Here is a 23,650-nt window from a genome sequence, read left to right as displayed (position 1 = left end):
GGCTCCCCAGGGCAGTGGTCACGGCACCGAGCTTGTCAGAGTTCAAGGAGTGTCTGGACAGTGCTCTCAGACACATGGTCTGATTTTTGGGTGGTGTTGCATGGAACAAGGAGTTGGACTCTATGACCCTTATGGGTCCCTTCCAACTAGGGATATTCTATGATTCTATGTTCTCTAGGCACCAAGAAGTAGTGTTTATGCAGGCTACCCTACAAAGCTTTAGTTACATGTATGTGTATAGGTAGATGGTATATACTGTAAGCACATACTATGTGACTGATGTTGGAGCTTCCATTTACAGGCTTAAAGCATTTTGTGGAGGAATGCAGACATTTCTACCTCTTCCTTAGAATGGGATGAAGCTGGGGTAGGAAGGTGATGTGGTTTCTTTAAAACAGGTGAGGAAGGAAGGGAATTGATGTCTTTGATTTCCAATATAGTGCTTCACTGGGGGACTGCAATATACGCCTTCCATATGTAGCATCATTTTTTAAACAAACTATCTTCCTTTTCCAGGAAATTCTAACTCAGTTGTTAAACTTTATAATTCAAAGGCCTGATATTGCTAGTATTAAAATAATAATAACGACAAATGTTTGCAAAGTATGGAAACCTGATCCTGCTGGTACTTACAGTGAAACTTCATTGAAATCAGTAGGATAAGGCCTTTGTTTGCAGGCCATAGTTTGAAGAAACAGTGAATTTAGGTTTAAGATGTTTGGTACCAAATCGCAAAGGCTGTGACACGAAGCCCTATCCCACTGATCTAGGGTGAGCTCACTCTTCCAGGCCAAAGATGTAACAAGCCCCTAATCTGATGTGTGAAGTTCTACTGGCAGGTTTTGTGTGGGATCAGGGGCTGTCTGTCTGCACCACTCTCATTTCAATCCAGACAAGTTCCATCTGTCTTTCTACAGCCAGCATAACATAGACATAATCTATGCATTAGGTCCTCCGGCTAATTTGAAAGACAAACAATGGGGTGACCACAGCTGATCTGACTCGGGTCAGTGCTGCAGTGTGATCTCAGGGGAGAATGTATCACTCTCTACAGTGACCTGAAAGGAGGTTGTAGCAAGATGGAGGTTGGCCTCTTCTCCCAGGTAACGATGACAGGATGAGAGGGAATAGCCTCAAGTTGTCCCGGAAGAGGTTCAGGTTGGATGTTAGGAAAAATTTCTTGGAAAAAGTGGTGCTGCAGTGGCACAGGTTGCCCAGGGAGGTGGTGGAGTCACCGTCCCTGAGGGTGTTCAATAACTGTGTGGATGTGGCACTGAGGGGTGTGGTCAGTGGACATGGTGGGAATGGGTTGGTGTTGGACCGGATGATCTTAGAAATCTTTTCCAACCTTAATGATGCTACGGTTCTATGATCAGTAGCACTGGCATCTCACCCTGAGGTGTGCTGGCCTCAGCTCAGTGCTATGGTCCTTGAGCAGGGATGGGAGCAGGCAGTGGTTCTCTTGAAGCTCTCTGGCAGCGAGCACCGCTCCTGCAGTCTCCTGGACTGCATCTCCTGTTCTATTTTTAACATCACCGCGGTGCCGCGGCCGTCACCACAACCCGCTGAGCCAAGTGAGAGGGCTCCCATCGCCCCGCATCCCCACTCCGCTCCGGGCCGGGGGACGGCACCTAACCCGACAGGCCGCTGTCATCTTGAAGAGCGCAGGGGAGGGACCTCGCTGTGGGGGGCGGGGGTGCCGGCCCCGCGCGCAGAGGAGGGCTCCAGCAGCTGCCCGGGAGCCACCGCACCGACGCGCGCTCCCGCCCGCCCCGCTCGCCGCCCCGGCCTCAAGCGCGCCGCTCCGCGCCGCTGCCGCCTCCCCGGGCCGCGGAGCCGCCGCAAGGCCGGGGGAGGCGAGAGCGGCGGTGGGGCCGGGGGCGCGACTGCGGCGGGGCGGCGCTCGGCGGCCCCATCTCCGCCCGCATCCCCATCCCCGTCCCCAGGTCGGCGGTGCCGGTGCCGCCCCTCGGCCGCGCCCGCCCCCTCGCTGCTTCGGCGGCGCGGCGACGCGGTGCGCGGCAGAGCCGGCGGGGCTATGGCTGCGGAGGAGGTGCTGCAGGGCGCGGACCACTACAAGAGCGAGATCGAGCGGCTGACCCGGGAGCTCTCCGAGACGACCCACGAGAAGATCCAGGCGGCGGAATATGGGCTGGTGGTGCTGGAGGAGAAGCTCACCCTCAAGCAGCAGTACGACGAGCTGGAGGCGGAGTATGACGGCCTCAAGCAGGAGCTGGAGCAGCTGAAGGAGGTGAGCCAGCCCGGGCTTTTGTCTCTCCCCGCCGGCTGCGGGGCGCTGCGGGGCTGCCCGCGCGTGTCCGTGACGGGGGAGCCCCGCTCCGGCCCCCTGCAGGTGGGCGAGCCGACGCGCGGGCCCCGGAGGCTGCGGGGAGCCGCGGGGAGGGGAGTGGGGCTCGGCCGTAGCGGGGGCTGAAGAGGGAGCCCCGGCTCGTGGCGGCAGACATCTGCGCCCCGGGGGGAGCTCAGGGCACGGCTGCGTCGGCTGCGGATGCTGAGAAGGGGAAATTAAACCGCGCGGAGCCGAGCGCTGAGCTAACGCTCGGACGTGGGAGCTGTGTAAACAGCTGCCTGCCGTGCATGGGAAGGGAGACAATTCCTTCTGAAGTTATTTATAGGTTGCTTTCGTTCCGGCAGCCGGGGGAATCGCTGCCATCCGGGCAGAGAAAGTAGTCTTGAGGTCACCCCCACTCAGTGGAAATTAAAGTTCTGCGTCATGCTGAAAGGAGGAACGTTTGATGCGAGGGCTGGTTGGAGTTGGGCTTTCAGATTATGTAGCATCCAGAGCACACGGTAGGTGAGTGCTGTACGGCACCTTTTGGCTCTGTTGGACGTGACTGAGATATCATCACTCCTCCTGTGTTCACCATGAAGGGAAATTACCAGAGGTTGTGACTGTGCACACACATGGGATCCCAGAAAGGGCATGTGCACATATCTACAGCACTCATAGCCCTACATTTCAGAGTGTTTCTGTGCGGTATTAGAATGCAAATGATTCCATCTTTCAAACAGGGGAGGGAAGGGATTGAACAGATTATTTTCCCCCAGATTTAAAAGGAATTTTTTGTTCTGCAGAAACATCTCACTGTATATAATGTGCAGAAATTCTCTTCAGTCAGAGATCAAGACCACGTTCCATCTGTGGGGGGAATGGAGGGAAATCACTCGGTGCATTTAGATCAGATACGAGTATTCTTTAGAGCACCAGCTTTGCTGCACTTCTAGAAACGTTTTCAATAAAATGAAGGTTTCATTTCACTTGCAGGTAAATATGTTAGGTTACAGGTTTGCCTCAGTGACCACAAGAGTTTAAAAATTATATTTTAAAGAAGAAGAAAGCTAATTTTCAGTAAAACCTATTCAGCTTGATAACTGCCTCGCCACCTCTGCTGAGTCTATGCAGTAGGCTCAGGACTTTGAAATCAGCACTCCAGGGGTGGAGATATGTGACTGGCAGGGACGTGAAGGCACTGATGGGATGGATGACACATCGGTACACATGACCGCAGGTAGAGGGGGTAGTACAAGGGGCTGAGAGTAAATTCAGAAGCTGGAGGGATTAGTCAACATGGTTAACTGAAATCAAAGATGGGCACAGACTCTCTTCCTGTTTACTTCCCCTTGAAGTCAATGGGATTGTGTGCTCTGCAGCTGTCCCACAGGGCAGTGCCTTCATGCTGTGCCAACCACAGCACAGCTATGGAGATATCCATGGAGGGGGGAAGAGCAGAAATCCTGTAGCTTGCCTGATGCCAAGCTGGAGAGCAGCCACTCCTGTTTCCAGGTCAGGCCGCGGGCTTTCAGTTCCAGAGTTCTCCATTGCTGCAGATGGGGCATTTCTGTCCTCTGTGTCTTCTCCAAGAGATTTGTTCTTGCTTAATAGGAGAAACTGCACTGATTCTTGCCACATATGCAGCCCTGCAAAGGAGAATTTGCTCATATTTCTTCCTGTCGCTATATGTATTTTCTAACCTCTGTTAACACCAACATTATGACTGTTCTTTGAGTGCATATCGGATTCCTGTCTGTGAGCAGAAGCAAATGATGCCTGTGATGACATTAGCAAGGCACGAATTGGTCTGAGCTGGTTTGGGCAAACTGTGTTGTGGAGATTTGGGGATGCAGATTTTTGGGTTGTAGGGTTCTGTGTGAAAACTGTCAAGCAAATTGACAGAAGGAGCCCAAAGCCAGCTTTTTTTCATTAAGGCTTCCTCCAAAAAGGTGTGGAGAGAGTCTGTGTGTGTTGTTTCCAGCTGGCACTGCAGGCGATGCCCCAGGCTTTGGCCTGCATGTGGGGACATCAGAGCACCGTGACTGAATAGGAGCCAGCAACATGACTGGTGTGACTGTGAGGATTTGTACTTCCCCTCTCGCTTCTCTTCATCTATAGCATCTCTGAAGTCAAAATGAGGTGTGGAAGTTGTGGATGCCCAGAGAAGCTGCGGGTGCTCCATCCCTGGAGGCATTCAAGCCTAGGTTAGATGGGGCCCTGGGCAGCCTGAGCTGCTGGGTGGCAGCCCTGCCCATGGAAGGGGTTTGGAACTGGATAGGATTTATGGTCCCCTCTAACCCAAATCATTCTATGATTCTATGAAATGAGGCCTCAAGTGTATACTGAAACAAATGGCTCATCCATTCAAGAGAAACAGTAGGTGCAGTGTCGTGTGGGCAGAGCTATGTTTAAGGCTGTCAGCTCTTCTTGTGCAGACTTTCTCTGAACAGATTCACTTACCAGAGTCAAATCTTATCCTAGATTTTTATCGAGGCAAGTCTTCATTTTTGGACTATTTTATTATTAGATTTTTGTGTTCTGTTCTAAGGAGCTCATTGTATTTATTGCTGCCTGTCTTTCCCTACTTAGTCATGGTTTAGACATCTAGGGTCTGAAGTCTTCCCCTATGTTCCTTGGCAGTTCAAAACTCAAGTGAACTTCAGTGGGGCTTTTTCCATATAGTCTGCAATACAGAACCACAGCTATACAATAATTTCATTGCTGGAGAGTGAGATGGGAACGTAAGACCATTATAGAATATAAAAGCAAATTGCAATACATTACATTAAATATTAATACTTGTATATAGAATATATGCTACCCACCATGCAACATGAATTGTTCTAGTAACCTCTGCTGTTTCTTGTTCTTTCTTCAGATGTTTCTCCTTTAGCCTAAGATTTGGATGTTTTGGGGCTTGAAGTTTTAAACAGTGACCTGAAAAGGGCATCTTCCAAAACAGAGCAGCTATTACATGTGTAAGCTGTCCAGAAAAGATGCAAAACATCTATCAACTATTAACCTTATGTTTTTAGAAATGAAATAAACAGTAGGACTGTGGAAAGGTTCATTCTGTTGTGTTGACTATAATAGCCTTGAGTGTTATGAGATGGAGCATTGGTGGTCCTGAAGTCAAATTGTAGGACTAGCACTGAACAAAGCATTCTTATTTTAAAGCTTCATTATTTTCCGCAGACTTATTTATTTTTCATTTTTCACTCTGATAATGATGTTTCCCTGTCTTATTTAATTATATCTCAAGCTAATGGAATTTTGACCGCAGTAAAAATGCTGTAGTTTTAGGGTTCCTGTTCAGAAAGTTTTTTAGCAAATGTGCCTTTTACCCTGCACTTAATAAGAGTTCAGAGAAAAATACTCATTGCTATTAGTCATGTGCATAAAGGTAGCCTGCTTTATTGGGGTGGGAGTTTAATTACCAGCATATTTTGTGGAAACCATTTTTCAGCATTTTTCATATTTGTAGTCTTAAATATTTATATTGCGTTTTCCATAAGGACAATTTCTGCTGTTAGTTTTTATTCTTTTAATGATGTGTAGAGTGGCTTCGTGGCTTTGCTGAGCAACCTCCTTAGCTGCCCTGCTTGAGTGAGGGGCTGGACAAGATGATCTCAAGAGGTCCCTTCCAACCTCAGCCATTCTGTAATTCTATGATTTGTTGCCATGCAGTAGGGGCCTGCAGTATTTTTAGAGGGGAGAAATATCAGTCACCTCTAGTCATGATACAGTGGGATTGAAAGCAGCTTTGGTGCCTAACTCTATGAGGCATTTAGGCCTGGGAAATCCTAAGCAGAGATTTCTCTTTGGAAATCAAATCATGAACATAGCAGCTGAACAGATGCTGAAGAGCATCTCCTTGACTCCCTCTCTGACTAATTTAAGCAGTTTCTCACTCAGTTTCTTGGGTTTTATACGTTTTGTTCTAGGGAATCAAACTTCTCCAGATTATAGATAGAGCTGACTAACCGATTTTTAGGTTGAGGGGGAAGTTTGGTGTCCCTATTACTTGAAACCCAAGTATTCTTGGTAAAGTATCAGAAACCAGACTACTGGTAAGCAGCCCTGTCTTTTGCAGATCAAAAATTAGTGTTTTCCTTACCTCACAGAGGTGTTGCATCTGTGGCTATTAAGTGCTTAGTCTGGTAACATGGCTTCCACAAATAATTCTTGGATGAGTAGAGCTAAAGGTGTGTCTAGCAGCTTCTTGCTGTTTGTTCTGCTCTTCCCTGCACTACTTTCATGCAGGTGACCCAAACTCCATCTCCTCACTCCCCTGACACAGTGCTGCCTCAACTAACTGACTATTCTCCAAAGTCTTGTTTGCAGTTTCTTCTCTGCCTTGAAGTGTACCGTTGGTGGGGTTTTCTGGATCTGAAGAACAGCAGAAGGGAGGCCCCTTGTCCCAGATAGAGCCCTGTTAAATGGGTGATCCCTCCACACACCTGTCTGCAGCACAGGATGCTTAGGAAAGTGCAGAGTGGCTCATACATCCCAATGGGATGTTCTGAATTCGACCCAGAGATGAACACATCCCAAATATGTAACTTGGGAGCTGTGAACTGACGCCATCTCAATATGTATTTTGGCAACAGTGTATGTGGAATGAGGCTGAGCATTCCCAACATCTCAGCCCTTTGGAGCCTGCTCACACAGTGCCACTCAGAAGGGCACAGCATAGTCAGACAAAGCTTTGGGTGCTCCTCCAGCTCTTCATCCATCACTCCATGCTTTTCTTGTAAGCATAGGCCTGCAACAAAATGGCCTGAGTTCAGCAGAGGAATACAAGCACTGTGAGGAGATACTGATGGAGCAGGGCTTATTAGGCCTGGAGGAGAGAGAGCTCTGAGGAACCCTACAGCAACCTGCCCAGTCCTGCAAGGGTGTTCCTGGAAAGACAGAGCCAGCCTCTTCACAGTGGGGTGCAGTGGGGGGAAAAGAGAACTGGCAGTGGTTGAAACTAGAGAGGCTCAGGCTGGATTACAAGAGGGGCTGTTTCCCCATGAGGCCAGAAAATGGCACAGGTTGCCCTGAGAGGTTGTGCTGTCTCCTGAGCTCAGAGCTGACCCTGCTTTGAGCAGGATGTAGGGCTGGATGAGAAAGGAGGTAGGCAGTAGTAAGCCTGGAACATGCAGAGTCTCTGGAAGTGCCCACTGTACCCAGTTCAATCCCAGCAGCAGCTTACTGTGCATTACCCAACACATAACAGCATGCTGCCTGGAAATAGTGACCATTAGCAGATCCACAGCCTCGCTCAATGCCTGAATTTCACTTTTGGTTGTCATTGAGCCTGCACTGACCTCGGGTTAGTGAGGGAGCGTTTTGATGTGCTTTTCTCTCAGCAGGACAGCCCTGCATCTCCCTTTGTCATTCCTGTCCCTGTTCTGGCTCTCAGATGTGCAAATGTTTATACCGACCTCAATTAAAAATAACAGAGAAGGAGTCGGATGCTATCTGTAACCAGACTGGGTACATGATATGGTTCACAATACATTCCAGTAAGTTGCTATACCCGCGTAGCCAAAAGTCAGTGTGGGGATAGGAATGAATGCCAAAGAAACGGGGACAGAATGAGCTGCGTAAACAGGTACTGATGTTAAAAGAGATGCTCATCAAATTATGGTAGGATGGTTTCCTCTAAAGGGAAATGTATCCTGTGCATTAGACTACAGAAAATGTAAGCAGCTGAAATAATGTTATGGGAAATTGCTGGAGCTTTGGCAGCATGCAAAGAAAAATGTAGATGATCTTTTTTTTTCTTCTGTTTTTGTCGGAGGGACCTGTATTGCCAGTTCCTCTCACTAATTGCATTGTGTCCTTATGAGCCACTACAGATAACATGTAATTTGTTAGACGTCCTGCAATAGCCAGCCCTTAAACAATGATAACTTTAAACGGCTGCAGCTCACATACTACCAAAATAAATCTAAATAGGGTTCATTTTATTTTCTCCCCACAGTTAAATTGCTTTCTTACTTTCATTCTTCTAAGAAATTTTTAAGGAATCCTTCTTTAATATGAGGATTTCAATTGAAGCACCCATGTGTTGAACTCTGAGATAACTGGGATATGAATTTAGATTTTCTATGAAATATTGAATTAGTACTGAATCTAAAATGACTGATGGCAGTGTTAATGGGGGAGCCAGGCATTGTTATTGTGAAATACTTCCTGTTTAAGATTTGTGAATTGTAGAATGATGGCCGCTGAACAGACTTTAGTCTAAAGGTCTGCATCTGTTTGGAATTAAGCCCTTTGTAATTAATTCAAAAAAATAATTCACTACCATCTTTTCACCCTCCTTTATGTGAAGTATTTTTCCTTCCCTTCTGTACTGCAGTGTAGATTTTCCTTCTGTGATGTGCGTGGGTGCAGTCTATAAGCAGAACAGGAGTCAGACTCAACACCTGGCTTTATGGAAAATGCAACTGGGAGAAAACAGTGGTGGAGAAAATAACATTTGGCATAAAACAGTAATTTATGTGCATTCATCACGGTAAAATGAGGAGCATTGTCAAAGTCAGGTGCATAGACTAAATTTGCACCTGGCCAATTTTTACATACGTTGTGCAATTGCCACTTGGAGGAATTACATTCAAGTTCTTACATATATATATATATATATATATATATATATATATATATATATATATATATATATATATATTTTCTGGCAGCATGGAGGACTTCTAAAAAAAAAAAACAACAAAAGGGGCTTTTTGATAAACCTCTCAATTTTTTCAAGCTCAAATGTGTCCACTTAAGCACCTCATTTTTCTGTTACGTTTTTGCGTTGGTGTTTTGTTCAGCCTATGGACAATGGAAATGAAATAGGAATCGCTTGTTTCTGCATCTCTCACAGCTCTGTGATAATGTAGGGCTCTGCTAAAAAGTTGGCTTTGCCATGGATTTCCCTTCCCAATTTGTCTGATACCTGAGAGGGTAATGTTTAATTCAGTACAATTCTATACAATCCATTTTTTTCTTTTTGGTGATTTTAATTTATAATGGCAGAGATGAAAAGCATGCATTCATTTCTGTTGAACTGCCTTGCATTTGTGGCATGACTTTCATTTCCCTCATCTTTCCTCATTTCCTTCTGAACTTCACAACATCGTATTTTACAGAGGAGGAGGGAGGGCATATTCTTAATTTAGAGGAATTGATATGGCATGCAATGATATGAATGTTCCCTTTGTCCCTTTACCCAGGACTGCTTGCATTGCTAGCAGCAGATGACTATGAGGATAAAACAGCAATTTTTCATACTGTCCTGTAAAGGCAGTCCACAGTACAGACCAGATACAGATGGATGCCATTAGGACTATTTCAAAGGTGAAAAACACATCTCTGCAAGGGCAGGTGCCTAAAGCTGAAGTAAGCAGGTAGGAATTGAGCTAGACTGCAGGTTAGTGCTTTAATGGGAACTGTGCTTCTCTGTGGAGAGCTTTATACAATAAAAATTTCATGATTCTAATATTTGTGTTTCTGAATGTCTTTCAATATCAAAGTTTAACAACAAACCTAATAGTTAAAGGAAAAAGCAGACCTCTGTCCTAAACCTATAGTTTATTATATTATTTATTAAGACTATTAACACAAAAAGCCTTCTGCTAAGATGAAGATCGGTCCATTCCCACATTCCCACTTTCTTTATATCTCTTGTGGTTCCTCCCTCTCTCTCTGCAGCCTTTCATTTGCTGCCTCTTATTCTAGTACAGCATTTGTCTCCTGTCCATGATGGTTTATGCTCTTTTTTATCTTCCCCTTTTCAGTCTCTGCCCTACATCTTAATTAGTGTAGATTTGCCTCCCCACAAGAGACTGAACTGATTTTTTTCTTTAATATTAAAGACCCTTTTTGTCAATGTGTGAATGTAAGAAATGTGGCGGACTAGACCTTCCATACTGTGTGCTGGTATTGCAGTGACATGAGAAAATCATAAAAACACTTAGAAATGTTACTTTAATACAGGCTGAAAATGAAACAGCGGATTTATCAGTTCTGCTTTGTAGCAGCCTTGCCATTAAACCGATCCTTGGAAAGATGACTTCTAAGGCAATTTTTAAATTGATTGGCTGATGGAGTGCACAGGACGGTATCTTTTCCTAATGTTTTGCAAAAAGCAAACCTGTTTTTCTTTCTTATTGTTTTTCCCCTCGTTGTTTGGTTTCTGGGGTTATTTATTTGACACCAAACAAGAAAACTGATGCACAGTGAGATTAGCAATGCATTCGAGTACTTGTGGTCAGGGCTGTGAGTAGAACCCATTACCCACACAGCCATGCCATAACTTCTCCTTCTTCCTTTCTCCTTTGAATCACATTTAATTTATCCCTGTGCTGTATGGCTGTGTTAAACACATCTGTGCAGTAGGTAGGTTTCCCTTGCTAGGAGTAATGCATACAACACTGCTTAACCCGTAGGTAAAAACAAGTCCTCGGTTACTGGTTAGTCACCTTTCACTTCAGTCAGTCACTTCTGGGGTCCTTTCAATTAAATTATCCAAACTCCATTCCTCCTTCCTGTTCTTTTTATTTTTGGTCTATTTGTTTATTTTTAATTTTGTGCTCTCAGAAATCACAGATGACAGGTGGCAGGGGCGATGCTCTGCATTCAACATCCACTCTGAGAAGGTTGGCCACCACTGCGCAGCCTTTTCTTGGTTTCCCTGGTTACTCTGAATGGGTTTAAATGTCACTGCACTGACAATGAACTGTGACATGCTCTCTGTCACCACTGACTGATGCTTACCTCCATGGAAGGAGATTGAAAGCTGTTAACAGCTGCAGTTTTAACTTCTGTTTTGGATACCTGGAGGAGGAAAACCATCTCCTATTAGTTGTAAGTAGTTGGAGGGGCTTGGAACAACCTTGTCTAGTGGGAGGTGTCCTGCCTATAGCAGAGGGATTGGAACTAGATCTTAAAGGTCCCTTCCAACACAGACCATTCTATGATTCTATAATTCTATAATGCTCAGCTAGGAAGATGAAAAAGGAGCAGCCCCCTCGTATTGTAAGTGAATATCAGGTTTGTAACCACCTCAGGAACCTGAACATCCATAAGTCTGTGGGTGCCAATGAGATGCATCCCACAGTCCTGAGGGAATTGGTTGGTGTAGTCGCTAAAGCCCCACTCAATGATACATGAAAATTCATGGTAGTCAGGTGAAGTCTCTGGTGACTGGAAAAAAAGGCAAGATAACACCCATTTTTAAGAGGGGTAGAAAGGATGAGCCAGAGAACTACTGACCTGTCGGCCACATCTCTGTGCCAGGGAAGATGATGGAGCAGATCCTCCTGCAAGCTACGTTAAGATACATGGAAGAAAGGGAGGTGATACGGGATAACCAGCATGGCTTCACCAATGGCAGTTCCTACCTGACCAACCATATTGCTTTTTATGATGGCATCACTGCTTCAGAGGACTAGGGAAGAGCCACTCATGGCATCTGTCTGGATTTCAGTAAAGCCATTGACACGGTCCCCTATAACATCCTTCTCTCCAAATTGGAAAGATATGGATTTAATGGGTGGACTGTTCGATGGATTAGGAACTGGTTGCAAGATTGTACCCAGAGAGTGGTGGTCAATGGCTTAATGTCCAAATGGAGATCAGGGGTCAGTACTAGGACCAGTGCTCTTTAACAACATCAGTGGCATCAACAGTGGGATTGAGTGTCCCGTCAGAACATTTGTGGGTGGCACCAAGCTGTGTGATGTGGTCAGTGCACCTGTGAGGTGGGATGTCACTCAGAGAGACCTAGGCAGGCTTGAGCAGTGAGCCCAGGTGAACCTCATGAGGTTCAATAAATAAAGTGCAAGATCTGCACCTGGGTCATGGCAGCCCCTGCTATCACTATAGGCCGGGGGATGTAAGGATGGAGCACGGTGCTGCTGAAAAGGACCTGGGGTTACTGGTGAATGGTCAGCTGGGCATGAGCCAGCAATGTGTCCTCACAGGCCAGAAAGCCAGCCATATCCTGGGCTGCTTTAAAAGAAACATGGCCAACAGATTGAAGGAGGTGATCTTGCCCCTCTGCTCTGCACTGGTGAGACCTCACCTGGAGTACTGCATTCCAGTGTGGAGACATCAGTACAGGAGAGATGTGAACCTGTTGGAGTACATCCAGAGGAGGGCCACAAAAATGATCCCAGTAGTGGAACAGCTCTCCTACAAAGACAGGGTGAGAGGTGGGGCTGTTCAGCCTGGAGAAGAGAAGGCTCTGGGGAGACTTGAGAGCAGCCTTTCAGTGTTTGAAAGGGGGCTGTAAAAAGGAAGGGGATAAACTCTTTGGCAGGGTGTGTTGTGATAGGACAAGGGGAAATGGTTTCAAACTAAAAGAGAGGAGATTATATACAAGGAAGGTTTTTACGATAAGGGTGGTGAGGCACTGCAGCAGGTTGCCCAGAGAGGTGGTGGATGCCCCATCCTTGGAGACACTCAAGGTCATGCCGGAGGGGCTCTGAGCACCCTGATCTACCTGTGGGTGTCCTTGTTCACTGCAGGGGGGTTGGACCAGATGACTGTTAGAGGTCCCTTAACAACTCAAAAGATTCCAAGAATCTAAGAGTGAAGGTAGGAATTTGGATCAGGCAAAACGAACTGGTGGCTTGGTGATATTATTTATTTATAAAAGTTTGGCTTTTGGCCAGACATGAACACAGCATGATTTGGATTTAGTCTTGCTCAGGACTGGAGTCTCCTCTACTCACATCCTCATGGCAGGATGCAGGATACAAGAGTCTAAGACCTGGCTTCAGATTTTTAGCAAGGCAGAACACTTAACCTTTGGCACTCCAGTGTAAGAAAGCTAGAGAGAGTTAGGTATGTCTGTAGGTATGGGTACATGGAGAGTTCACAGTTGGGTTAAAACCTCTGTGAAGACGTATCACCTGGTTCTCAATTTGATGACTAATCCAGCATCCTTAACAATTATTGCCCAACTTGAATAAAAAATTTGCTCTCAATAGCTTGTGCTTGTGCTTTGTATAGTTTGTAGCTTTAATAAAGACAAGTTCTTTTCAAGTGGGTGGTAAAAGTTTTTCTTTCCCAGAATACCTCACAAAGCTTTTAAAATCTTTTTTAAAAAGTCACACCGTTCTGGATAAAACTAGGTTTCTGTACAGTAATAGCAAACATACAGAGTTGGTCTGAGTCTAGTTGAGGGGAATGTTTGCATTCATTCCTTTTCTTGCTAATGCCTGTGATTCTCACCTACTGATAGTTAGGGAAGATTTTATTGAAGTATCTATTGAAGTATGCTATCTCTAGCAATATGCCCTACGTTTGGGATTGCACCTCAGGATTACTTATAGTCGGTATGACTTGCAGACAAGGATAAAATGGAGAAATAACTTACTTGTTGAGCGTGTGCCCACCACCAGCTAGCAAAAAGCTCCGCCATCAAAATATCATTGATAAAAAGTGTTATAGACTCAGAATTCACATTACCTCCCACCAAAGCAGGGATAACTGGGATAGTTATAAATAGAATCACAGAATCACAGAATGGCCTGGGTTGGAAGGGACCTCAAGGATCATGAATCTTCAACCCCCCTGCTGGGCAGGGCCACCAACCTCCCCATTTACTAGACCAGGTTGCCCAGGGCCCCATCCAACCTGGCCTTGAACACCTCCAGGGATGGGGCATCCACAACCTCTCTGGGCAGCCCGTTCCAGCACCTCACCACTCTCCTGGTAAAGAACTTCCCCCTGACATCCAACCTAAATCTTCCCTCTTTCAACTTAAAACCGTTCCCCCTTGTGCTGCTGTTATCTACCCTCTCAAAGAGTTTACTCCCTTCCTGTTTATAGGCTCCCTTCAGGTACTGAAAGGCTGCAATGAGGTCACCCCGCAGCCTTCTCTTCTCCAGGCTGAATAAGCCCAGCTCCCTCAGCCTGTCCTCGTAGGGGAGGTGCCCTAGCCCCCTGATCATCTTCGTAGCCCTCCTCTGGACCCTCTCCAACAGCTCTCTGTCTTTCTTATACTGGGGGCTCCATACCTGGACACAGGACTCCAGATGGGGCCTCACAAGAGCAGAGTAGAGAGGGACAATCACCTCCTTGTCCCTGCTGGCCACCCCTCTCATGATGGAGCCCAGGATACCATTTGCTTTCCGAGCTGCAAGAGCACACTGCCGGCTCATGTTAAGTTTGTCATCCATCAGGACCCCAGGTCCTTCTCTGCAGAGCTGCTCTCAAGGACTGCTCCTTCCAGTCTGTATAGATGCCTGGGGTTCCTCCGGCCCAAGTGCAAAACCCTACACTTTGCTGTGTTGAACCTCATTAGGTTCACCCGGGCCCATCTTTCAAGTCTGTCAAGGTCCCTCTGAATGGCATCCCTTCCTTCCTCCGTGTCAACTGCACCACTCAGCTTGGTGTCGTCAGCAAATTTGCTGAGGGTGCACTCAATTCCATCGTCAATGTCATTGATAAAGATGATAAAGAGCACTGGTCCTAAGACAGACCCCTGGGGGACTCCGCTCGTTACCGGCCTCCACCCTGCCATAGAACCATTGATCACCACCCTCTGCCTGTGGCCTTTCAACCAATTTCTTATCCAGCGAGTGGTCCACCCATCAAATCTACATCCCTCCAATTTGGAGATAAGGATGTGGTGGGGGACCATGTCAAAGGCCCTGGTCAAGTCCAGGTAAATGACATCAGTTGCCACCAACGCCGTCACTCCATCATAGAAGGCCACAAGATTGGTTAAGCATGACCTCCCCCTGGTGAAGCCATGCTGGCTGTCTCGGATCACACGCTCATTCCTCATGTGATCAAGCATGTCATCCAGGAGGATCTGTTCCATGATCTTCCCAGGCACAGAGGTGAGACACACCAGCCTGTAGTTCCCCGGGTCCTCCTTGCTCTCTTTCCTGTAAATGGGAGTGACATAACCCTTCCTCCAGTCATCTGGGACCATGCCTGATAGCCATGACTTCTCAAATATGATGGAGAGTACTTGGTCTCCAATATGATGCTTAGAGGGCTAGAGCATCTCTCCTGCAAAGAAAGGCTGAGGGAGCTGGGCTTGTTCAGAGTGGAGAAGAGAAGCTTCTGGGAACACCTCATTGCAGCCATTTGGTACTTAAAGGGAGCATATTAACAAGATGGTGAGCGACATTTTACAAGATCTGATAGTGATAGGACAAGGGAGAATGGTTTTGAACTAAAAGATGGAAGATTTAGGTTGGATGTGAGGTGGAGATTGTTTACTTAGGAGGTGGTAAGGCACTGGCCCAGGCTGCCCAGAGAAGTTGTAGATACCCAATCCCTGGAGGTCCTGAAGGCTAGGCTGGACAGGGTCCTGGACAGTCTGATCTGCTGGGTGGCAGCCTTGCCCATGGCAGGAGGTTGCAACTGGGTGAGCTTTGAGGTCCCTTCCAGCTCAACCATGTTATGATTCTATGGTTCTGTGATCCTATTCTTGAAGCTTAATGAATTGTTATAGCCCATGATCAATAACTGATCATGTGTGTACACTTGGCTTGCTCCAAATGCATTAAGGGCAAGGTAAAAAAAGAAACAAAAAACAAAAAACACAACCAGGCAGAAACCCAAAGAAATGAATTTTCAGCTGACATGCACCTTACATCTACAGTGAGCTAAAAATGGGCACTAGATTGATTAGTTACAAATCCATAAAACTTCAGTCAGAAATCTGGGTCCTTAGTCACAGTATTTTGAAGTGAAATGTAAAAATATGATCAGAAGGACTCCTTTTTGAAATAATGTGTATGATGTATGACTATGTGTAAGGGAAGCAATAGCACAGATGGTATATCTTTGTATAGTATGTCTTCGTATCTAAGAAGGATGAAGGCACACAAGGTTTGTTAGGAGTTCAGAACTTTGGGCATTAGGTAATTCAATTTCTTGGGCATTAGGTAAGTTCTTACTTTCTCTGCCAGTTAAGGCTGGTGCTGGCCATCTGGTGGTAACAAAACTTTCCCTTAACATACTATAAGCTCAACTGCATAAAAATAGGATGAAGTCTGGATCAACATAGTTAAGTGGTAACATTTTTCCAAATGTGCTGAATTAGAAGTTACGGTGATGCTATGTATTGTTTGATGCTTACTATTCCTAAAGAAAAAAACCCACATTGAAGTGATAGAACTGAAATATCAAACTCAGGTACTCAGAAGTTTGTACCATCAAATCTGTATTTCAGTTGTCATGGAAAACGCAGTTTGTTCTTTATTAAGCAGGCTGAGCAGATTTGTGTTGAAACCTATGACATCTTTTTACTCAATTACTTTGAAGTTATAGATGACATTTGGGTAGATTCCAGGATGCACCTTTAGGCCCCCGCATTTATTTATTTATTTATATTGCAATCTACTTAACACTGCTTTATGATTTGTGAGATTTGTGACTTTCTTCTTCTGCCTTCTTGCCTGCTGTAGAGTTCAGGAATGTATTCAAGAACAGGAGATGAAATGACAACTTGAGTAAAGCTTTGGCACTTGGTGTTTGAAAAGTACTTCAATCACTGTTCCTTGGGCTGAGATTATACAAATTCAGTCATTCATATGGTATTTTTTTGCTGTTGGATTTGCTTTTATAGCAGGTTAGAAAGATGAGAAGAATCTTAAATCAAAAATGAGCATGTAAGCCTCCTTTGGGTATAGATAACCCCTTCCCTGGGTATAGCAAGCAGTAAGTGTTACTGTTGAAGATTGTACCCTATATGCTTTTTCTGCTGTAACAATCCTTTAGTTGCAAGATTCTTCTTGAGAGGGAGCCCCTGGTTTCTCTACCAGCTCAGGCAGGGCTAGCTATGGGCAGTTTCTTGCTATCATCCTAGGATCCACTTGCTGTGTAATTAATTGCTAGTTATTCCATGTTGAAAAGTTGAGTTTAGAAAATGGGAACCCGAATTCTGTCCTAAAAACCCATCAGAGAGACTTTCTTCTGGCAAGTTCTTCAGCTCAGCTATTTCCTTCAGAATGCCACGAGGTTAAGAATAAGAGCCCTCTATTTCAATCCACTATTTATTTTAGCAGAAAGCAGTCCAGGATCTGATAAGCAGCATTTTTTCAGAGCTTGCAATGCAGTGCTTTCTGCTATGTGAGAGCTGCAGCTGTGTGAGTGGCAGTGTTTCCTGGTGCTGGAGGGAGCAAGGGAAGGGCAGAGGCAGTGAGTCAGCACAGTGCTGCCAGAGGGATGGATGGACACCCAGTGAGGCTGACACTGGTTGGGGTCTTCACCAGGAGTGAACTGCATGCATGGGACAGGCAAAAGGGATGAGATATACATAGTGGTGATGAGAGAACGCATCAGCATAAAGAGATCTGTAGTGATTGACAAGTAATTTTGTCGCTAAACATAAACAAATAAATTGCTATGCTAAGAAAGAACAGGCAGCACTCTGTGAAAGTGGAAACATTCTGAAAAATCAAAATAGTGCTTGTTTCATGAGCTGCTGTTTTGTCCACTAGATCTCAGTGGGGTGGAATAAATTGTTATTTATTGCCTGACAGCAGTACCTCGGGACTCTGGGATGCCTGGCACAATGAATTCAAGCATATAAATGAAAGGTTAGAGATTTTGCTGTGGAAATAGACAACCTTGTTGGGGATTTGCTATTAAGGAATAATAAGGGGAATTTACAGATGAATAATGGAGGCCCAGAAGCTGTGCAGAGACAGGTTGTTCCATAACTTCATGAGAAATCTATGGCTAAATAACAAAGAAAATAGAGATTTTCTCAGCTGTAATCCAATCATTTATCTTTTAAAAATCCATCCATGTGAAAAGATTGATCAACCAGAAAGCCAAAGAAAACAGCAGCCTTGTTCTCACTGGCCAGATTGTGCAGTAGCTCGCACTGGTGCCAGTGGGACCAGTAAGGCCAGTTAAGAATGATTTTGCTGGTAGTTTTGCTACTGTGATGCAATCAAAACATAAGGAAAAATGAAGATTAAAAACTTAGGGAAACCTGTTTGGTTTCTTAATGAGTTAGTTGTCAGTGTTTCAGTGAGAAAGCCCTCATCATGAGAAACAGTCAGCAGCTCCTCACCGGTACCCCCATTGACTTGTGTGGCTGCTCCTTCACACCCACCCAGTCCCTCTCACACATACTGCAGTGATCCCAGAGCACACTCAGGGTACGTGGCATCCCCAGGTGTGACCCTGTCTCTCCTCCCCAGATGCCCTTTCCCTTCTTCTTGTGCTTCCCCCTTTGGCTGCTGGCCATTTTTGGCTGCCTTCTCCATGCTTGTAGCAGCCAGCCTACTCCTTCCCACTCAGCCCTTTCCAAAACACAACTCCTCTCAGCTGCAGTTTTTTGTTCTTTCCTGATTTTCAATTGTTCCTTGCAGGAGGAAACCAATTCCAGCCAGCTCCCCCTGTGAAGGATGCACCATGCCTCTCCTCCTTCAATGCCCTCACCACAGAGTGGTGCTTTGTTGTTGTTGCTGTATGTGGGAAGGTTACGTGGCATGGATTATTGTATTGGACTGGGCATGTGGGCTGCCCTTTGTCATGGTGGTATGTGGGAAATATCTGTGAGGCATAGCTTTTGTAGTTGGCTGAGAGCTCAGGCTAGCCATAGTCAGGCTTGAGCACTAAATTAGACTTCTTGCAGAACTGGCAATAGTTAATGCGGAGCTTTGCCTGGGTTTTTGTAGGCAGCAAGCTCTGTGGTGTGTATGGGAGCTCTTGAATCACGGCCTGAACCTCTGATTGACCACCTGAGGCGAGAACTGAGTCAGCTGCAGGGGCACAGGTGAACGCAATTTCACCTGAGTGACCGGAAGGGGTGGAGCCTGGCTGCACCCCTCCTAGACCCCATTTAAGGCTGACTCCCAGGGAGGGAGGATCTCTATCTGGAGATCACTCCCCTTGGAGTTCTTCTGTGAGCCCAGGACACAGGTAAGATCTTTATTTCACTTCTCCTTTGTAATGTGATAATCTCTCTAGTCTATTACCTGTATACCTGTTTGCCATACAGTGGTGCAAGGCCTGCCCTTACCTGTCTGGTTGTATGGAGTGCAACACAGTGAGCCTCCGTTCTTGGCTGGGACAGTGAGGTCCTATGGCAATATGAGGAATTAATAATAATAATGGGGCCTCTTCTATGGATGGGTTATTAGAAATAATTTCTTTCTGCTAGTTGCTTCTGTAGAATGTGGTTTTGAATTCAGAGACCCTGAAAGAGATAATAAAAACACAAGCAGCTGTCACAAACCTTTAGCTTTGTTTATCTAGGCAGTGGTGCAAATTCCTGAAACTAAATTGCTTGATACCTTATTGCTTTTTCTATGTCCTGTTGCAGTACTGAGGTCTTATGCAACTGACTCTCCAATTAAAGACCATTGTCAGTACAAGTGGGTTTCAGCTATCTATTCTAAAGGAAAAATAAGCTAGGTCATGCAAAGTAAACCAATGGTCCCCTATTGCTCTGCACTCAACTTAGTGCATGTGATGTTGCTGAATAAAAGGAGCTGTGATAGGTACCATGGTACCCTGCTGCAGGATGATCCTGGTCGTCACAAGAGGTGGGCTCTCATCTGCAGATATCATATATGAGGTGGTGGTAGCTCAGAATCCTTGCAGGCAGATTGTGCCTAAAGGAAGGATAAAACATCTGGTTGCTTTGACACGTTGTAGTCCTTTAGTAGCTGTTCTTTATTGCTGTCTCAGTAAGGGTGGCATCTGAGCTGCAGGCTGTCCTTTAAATGAACCTGGTGTATGATAGTGAAAGAAGCACTGTAAGATTGGTCTGCCTGTGCACATGGTTTAGCAGGGTATGGAGTCTCCTTCTGTCAATCTTCTTCCCCATATGTACAGGGCTTAAGAAGGCCACAACCTTCTTTGTAGCCTTTGTCAGAATTCTTCTAAAAAAGGTAATAGTGACTCCTAAATTTAAGGCTAGGTATCCAAAATATACTTTGTCCTTCTAATTTGTTCCATAATAATAAAAAACATATTCATTCAATGAATGCAAATCTGATTTATTTAAGAAGCTGGTGACACGATGGTGAAGATGAGTGTGATTGGGAATGTCACATCATAATTCATGCTTTTAGAGTACTGTGCTCCCAATAAGCAAGCAAGAATGCAACCAGCCTCAGCAGATTGTTGCTGATGAAGAAGGTAGTCATTTCAGAACTTATTTTTCAATCTCTGTTCTATTTCTAAGCTATGGTAACCATAGCAATTACAGTACAGTTTTGCTGCTTTATCCTTGCCATCACCAAAACCTCTTCTGGTGACCAGCATGTTATTATAAGGAGCACTCTGTGGCCTACAGCCAAAAACCACTGGTACTAATACAAAATTGGATTTTAGCTGTTCTCATAAGGTATGCAGAGCCAGGTACAGCAAGTATTCTTTCAAATTATTTTTTATAGACAGATTGGGCTCAATGACAACACTGTGAATTATGATCTGGATTCTCTGCTGCTGTAACACTCCTAAATTACGCTAGCAGAAGATTTGGCCCTCTGTAGTGTTAATTCATACAGCTCTAATAGCAACTGTCATTACAGTTTTTCCAGAACTATGGGGTATTTTGTTAAGAGGACTTGGCAGTAGAATGAAGGTGCTGATGACTCAATGGTCAGCGCTCTGTCTTCTGAGTCAGAAGTGATCTACAGTTAGTAGTTTGGTATTTTGTATGATGTTATGAGATAATAAAGCCATCTATTTTCATAAAATTATTCTTTTTTTTTTTGCAAGAAGACAACTAGCATTCTGTTTACTTTTTTGTAGATTTGGTGTTAAGATAGTTACTTCTGATGATGGGTTCACTCTTCCTAGTATTGAACTGGATGTTTTGCTACTATGCTACTTTCTCCTGAGGGAAGAAGCAGCTCAGTTCTAGAATAAACAGTTGAAGAAGGGGATTTGATGGTTGAGAAATAATTATGCTGTTTCCATTCAATGTTGTCTGCATATTGTAAGGGTGAAGTGATTTCTGCTTTGAAAGAGCTGAGCAGAGCCATGGGCGCCTGTATGGCCTCAGTGGGTGTGACAAATTCAAAGCATCTTCCAAAACCAGGCCTATAAGCTTTAGAGAAGCCTTTGGGGAGAAGGTCCCTAGTGCTTTGTGCCTGTTCCCTACTAGTTTATCCCTAGCTAGCTACTTTTGCAGAGCTGGTAGGAAAGATTAATCACATTCACAATCTTTATATCTCAGTGAAATTTGGTCATAATTTGCCAACAGATTCTAAGTCCTCAGGAGAGGATAAAGGAAAGGATAAAAGGAAACTTTTAGGAGCTCATAAGAAATGGGCTAAGACTTGCTGCCTCTTGTTTCTTATGCATAGCTAAGTCTAAATTTATGAGACAAAACTGTGCCTAGACACTTTCCAAGCTCAAATGCATCCTAATGAGGTTTAAAAACCAAGTTCCTTTCTCAAGCACCCTGTTGCAAGTCCTGAGATAATCTATTGATGCCAGTAGGAAGCCAGGTTTTTGTGAAGTTTTTCACATTTGCGATTTTTTTTTTGCAGAAAGATTTTCTTTCTCAATAGTTATACCTTAGCTGGGTTCTGAGGCTTTTGCATTGGTGCAGCATGGAGTGAAAAGGGCAGCAGTACGAATGTCAGCTTTTATAAGCCAGGAAGCCCCTTACATTGGAATAGATAAGAGAAGAAACTGGTCCTAACATCTAATATTGTCAAAAAGCTATAACTTTTAGCTGGAAGTTTAAACTAGTATACTAGAGAACTGCCAGTGAGCAAGCTGTTTGTATTACCACTCGCTCTAGGTGTGACAGTCAAATACTTGACTGACAAAAGACTGAAATGTGGGCACACAGGTTCCAAAGTTAATCACCTGCTCATTTGTTGCAGTACATCTTTCAGAGTCTGTTCAACAATTTGAACTAAGAGATCACCAGAAACATTGTACAGCAGGACTTTTTCTATAGCATCTATAAAGAGTGTTACTATGGAAATACACATTAAAAAGGCCTAATTGTAAGTTGTGCAATCTGGAGGAGATGCTGCTAAGTAACTTTTATGTTATGTAGTTTATGAAAGATAATTTTGTTTGAAATCCATTTGACTTTCTGACTATAGAAGCAAGTGAAACAGTATGCTCTTAAGAGTCCTACTTTAACCCAGAGGTCCCAGATAGACTAAAGTTCCCTTAACAGTTGTATAGATGCAAGACTGTTTAAAGCAATATTCAGTTAGCAGCGAAGTATCTAGTCCTAGGAAATCTGTTCTTGGTGTCCTTTCTTGAGCAGGGGAGTGTACTTCAGAGGGCCCTTCTAGCCTCAACCATTCTGTGACTCTAAGTAAATGAGTTCTAAAAACTGAACTTTAAACTTTGGTTGTAGTTGTAGAGGATCTTTCCTTCTCTATTTGGATTACCTCTATGCTTTCATAAAAAAAAAAAAAGGAAAAGAAAGCAAGAGATCAGGTTTCCAGAAAGAGTGTCTCACAAAGGGAGGCTGCACATCAGATTCATCCAGTACTAGAATTAGCTTCCTAACCCTGTGGAGAACCTCCTGAGCTAGCTGGAACTGGAATGTAGGTGCTGGATGAGCACATTAATTTGGCTTTGTTTGATCTCAGTGCTCAAGATAACAATCTTTGTTTAACTATACCTTTGTTGGAATGTACTGGATTTCTTATTTCTTTCTTGACTTTGTCCAGTAATCTGTATAATTTAGGTAAGGAACCTTCTCCATATGCAGAACTCTAACCTCACAGTAACAGTCAACATTAAGAGGTTGAATAGGTACTCATGGAACAGTAGGTCTCCTAAAATGTACATTCTTTCCACCAAGCTGCTTGAGGTTGCATGTGTCATGTCTGCACACAGCGATCTACAGCATCTGTGAACAGCAACCTGCCAGGGCCAGAGGCAGGGAAGACTGGCAATGTTGGTTCTTGTAATGCCAGCATTAAAGAGCTCCAGCTTCAAAATTGCTCACTGGTTGGCCAGTGTGTAAATGGTTTTAAAAATAACTACTAAAATATGTTTTTATCACGCATCTTTTTTTACTGTATAATATGGGTGTGGAGTTTAAGATGTTATCAACTCTTTCCCTCAAAAGCAGCCAACAACAAATAAACAGCAACTCTCCTGTCCTCTCTGCTCCTGTGTGTAGGGGTTTACATAAGTATTCAAGCATCATTGGGAATTAGATGAGATGCTTCTCAAACCACAAATGTAAGTCTATTTTCAGCAATCGCTCTATTTGTGATCACAATAACTTTGATAGTGATGTAGAAACTAAACTTGCATCTCCAACTGGCTGAAATGAAACAGCTTCTAAATTAAGAATAAAACAATTCAAAATAGCTTGCAGCCTTTTCTTTCAGTTTCAGTGGAAGCCTGTTTTATTTCCTAGATATTGTCTCAATTTTATCT

General features: G+C 44.5%; 1 protein-coding gene across 11 annotated transcripts in view; it reads left to right on the top strand.

The window, feature by feature from the left end:
- The first annotated feature begins 2,023 nt into the window (after positions 1-2,023).
- Positions 2,024-23,650, top strand: part of BICD1 (BICD cargo adaptor 1) — a 193,494-nt gene continuing 171,867 nt past the window's right edge. For all 11 annotated transcript variants that reach the window (XM_004937892.5, XM_004937885.5, XM_015287190.4 and 8 more), the window contains exon 1: positions 2,024-2,251. In XM_004937892.5, the coding sequence (XP_004937949.1) occupies positions 2,039-2,251 (213 nt within the window). In that variant the 5' untranslated portion in view covers positions 2,024-2,038. The remainder of the gene's footprint in view (positions 2,252-23,650) is intronic.

This window comes from Gallus gallus, chromosome 1, assembly GCF_016699485.2.
Source record: "Gallus gallus isolate bGalGal1 chromosome 1, bGalGal1.mat.broiler.GRCg7b, whole genome shotgun sequence".
Lineage (NCBI taxonomy): Eukaryota > Metazoa > Chordata > Aves > Galliformes > Phasianidae > Gallus > Gallus gallus.
This window is presented reverse-complemented; position numbering and strand designations above follow the sequence as displayed.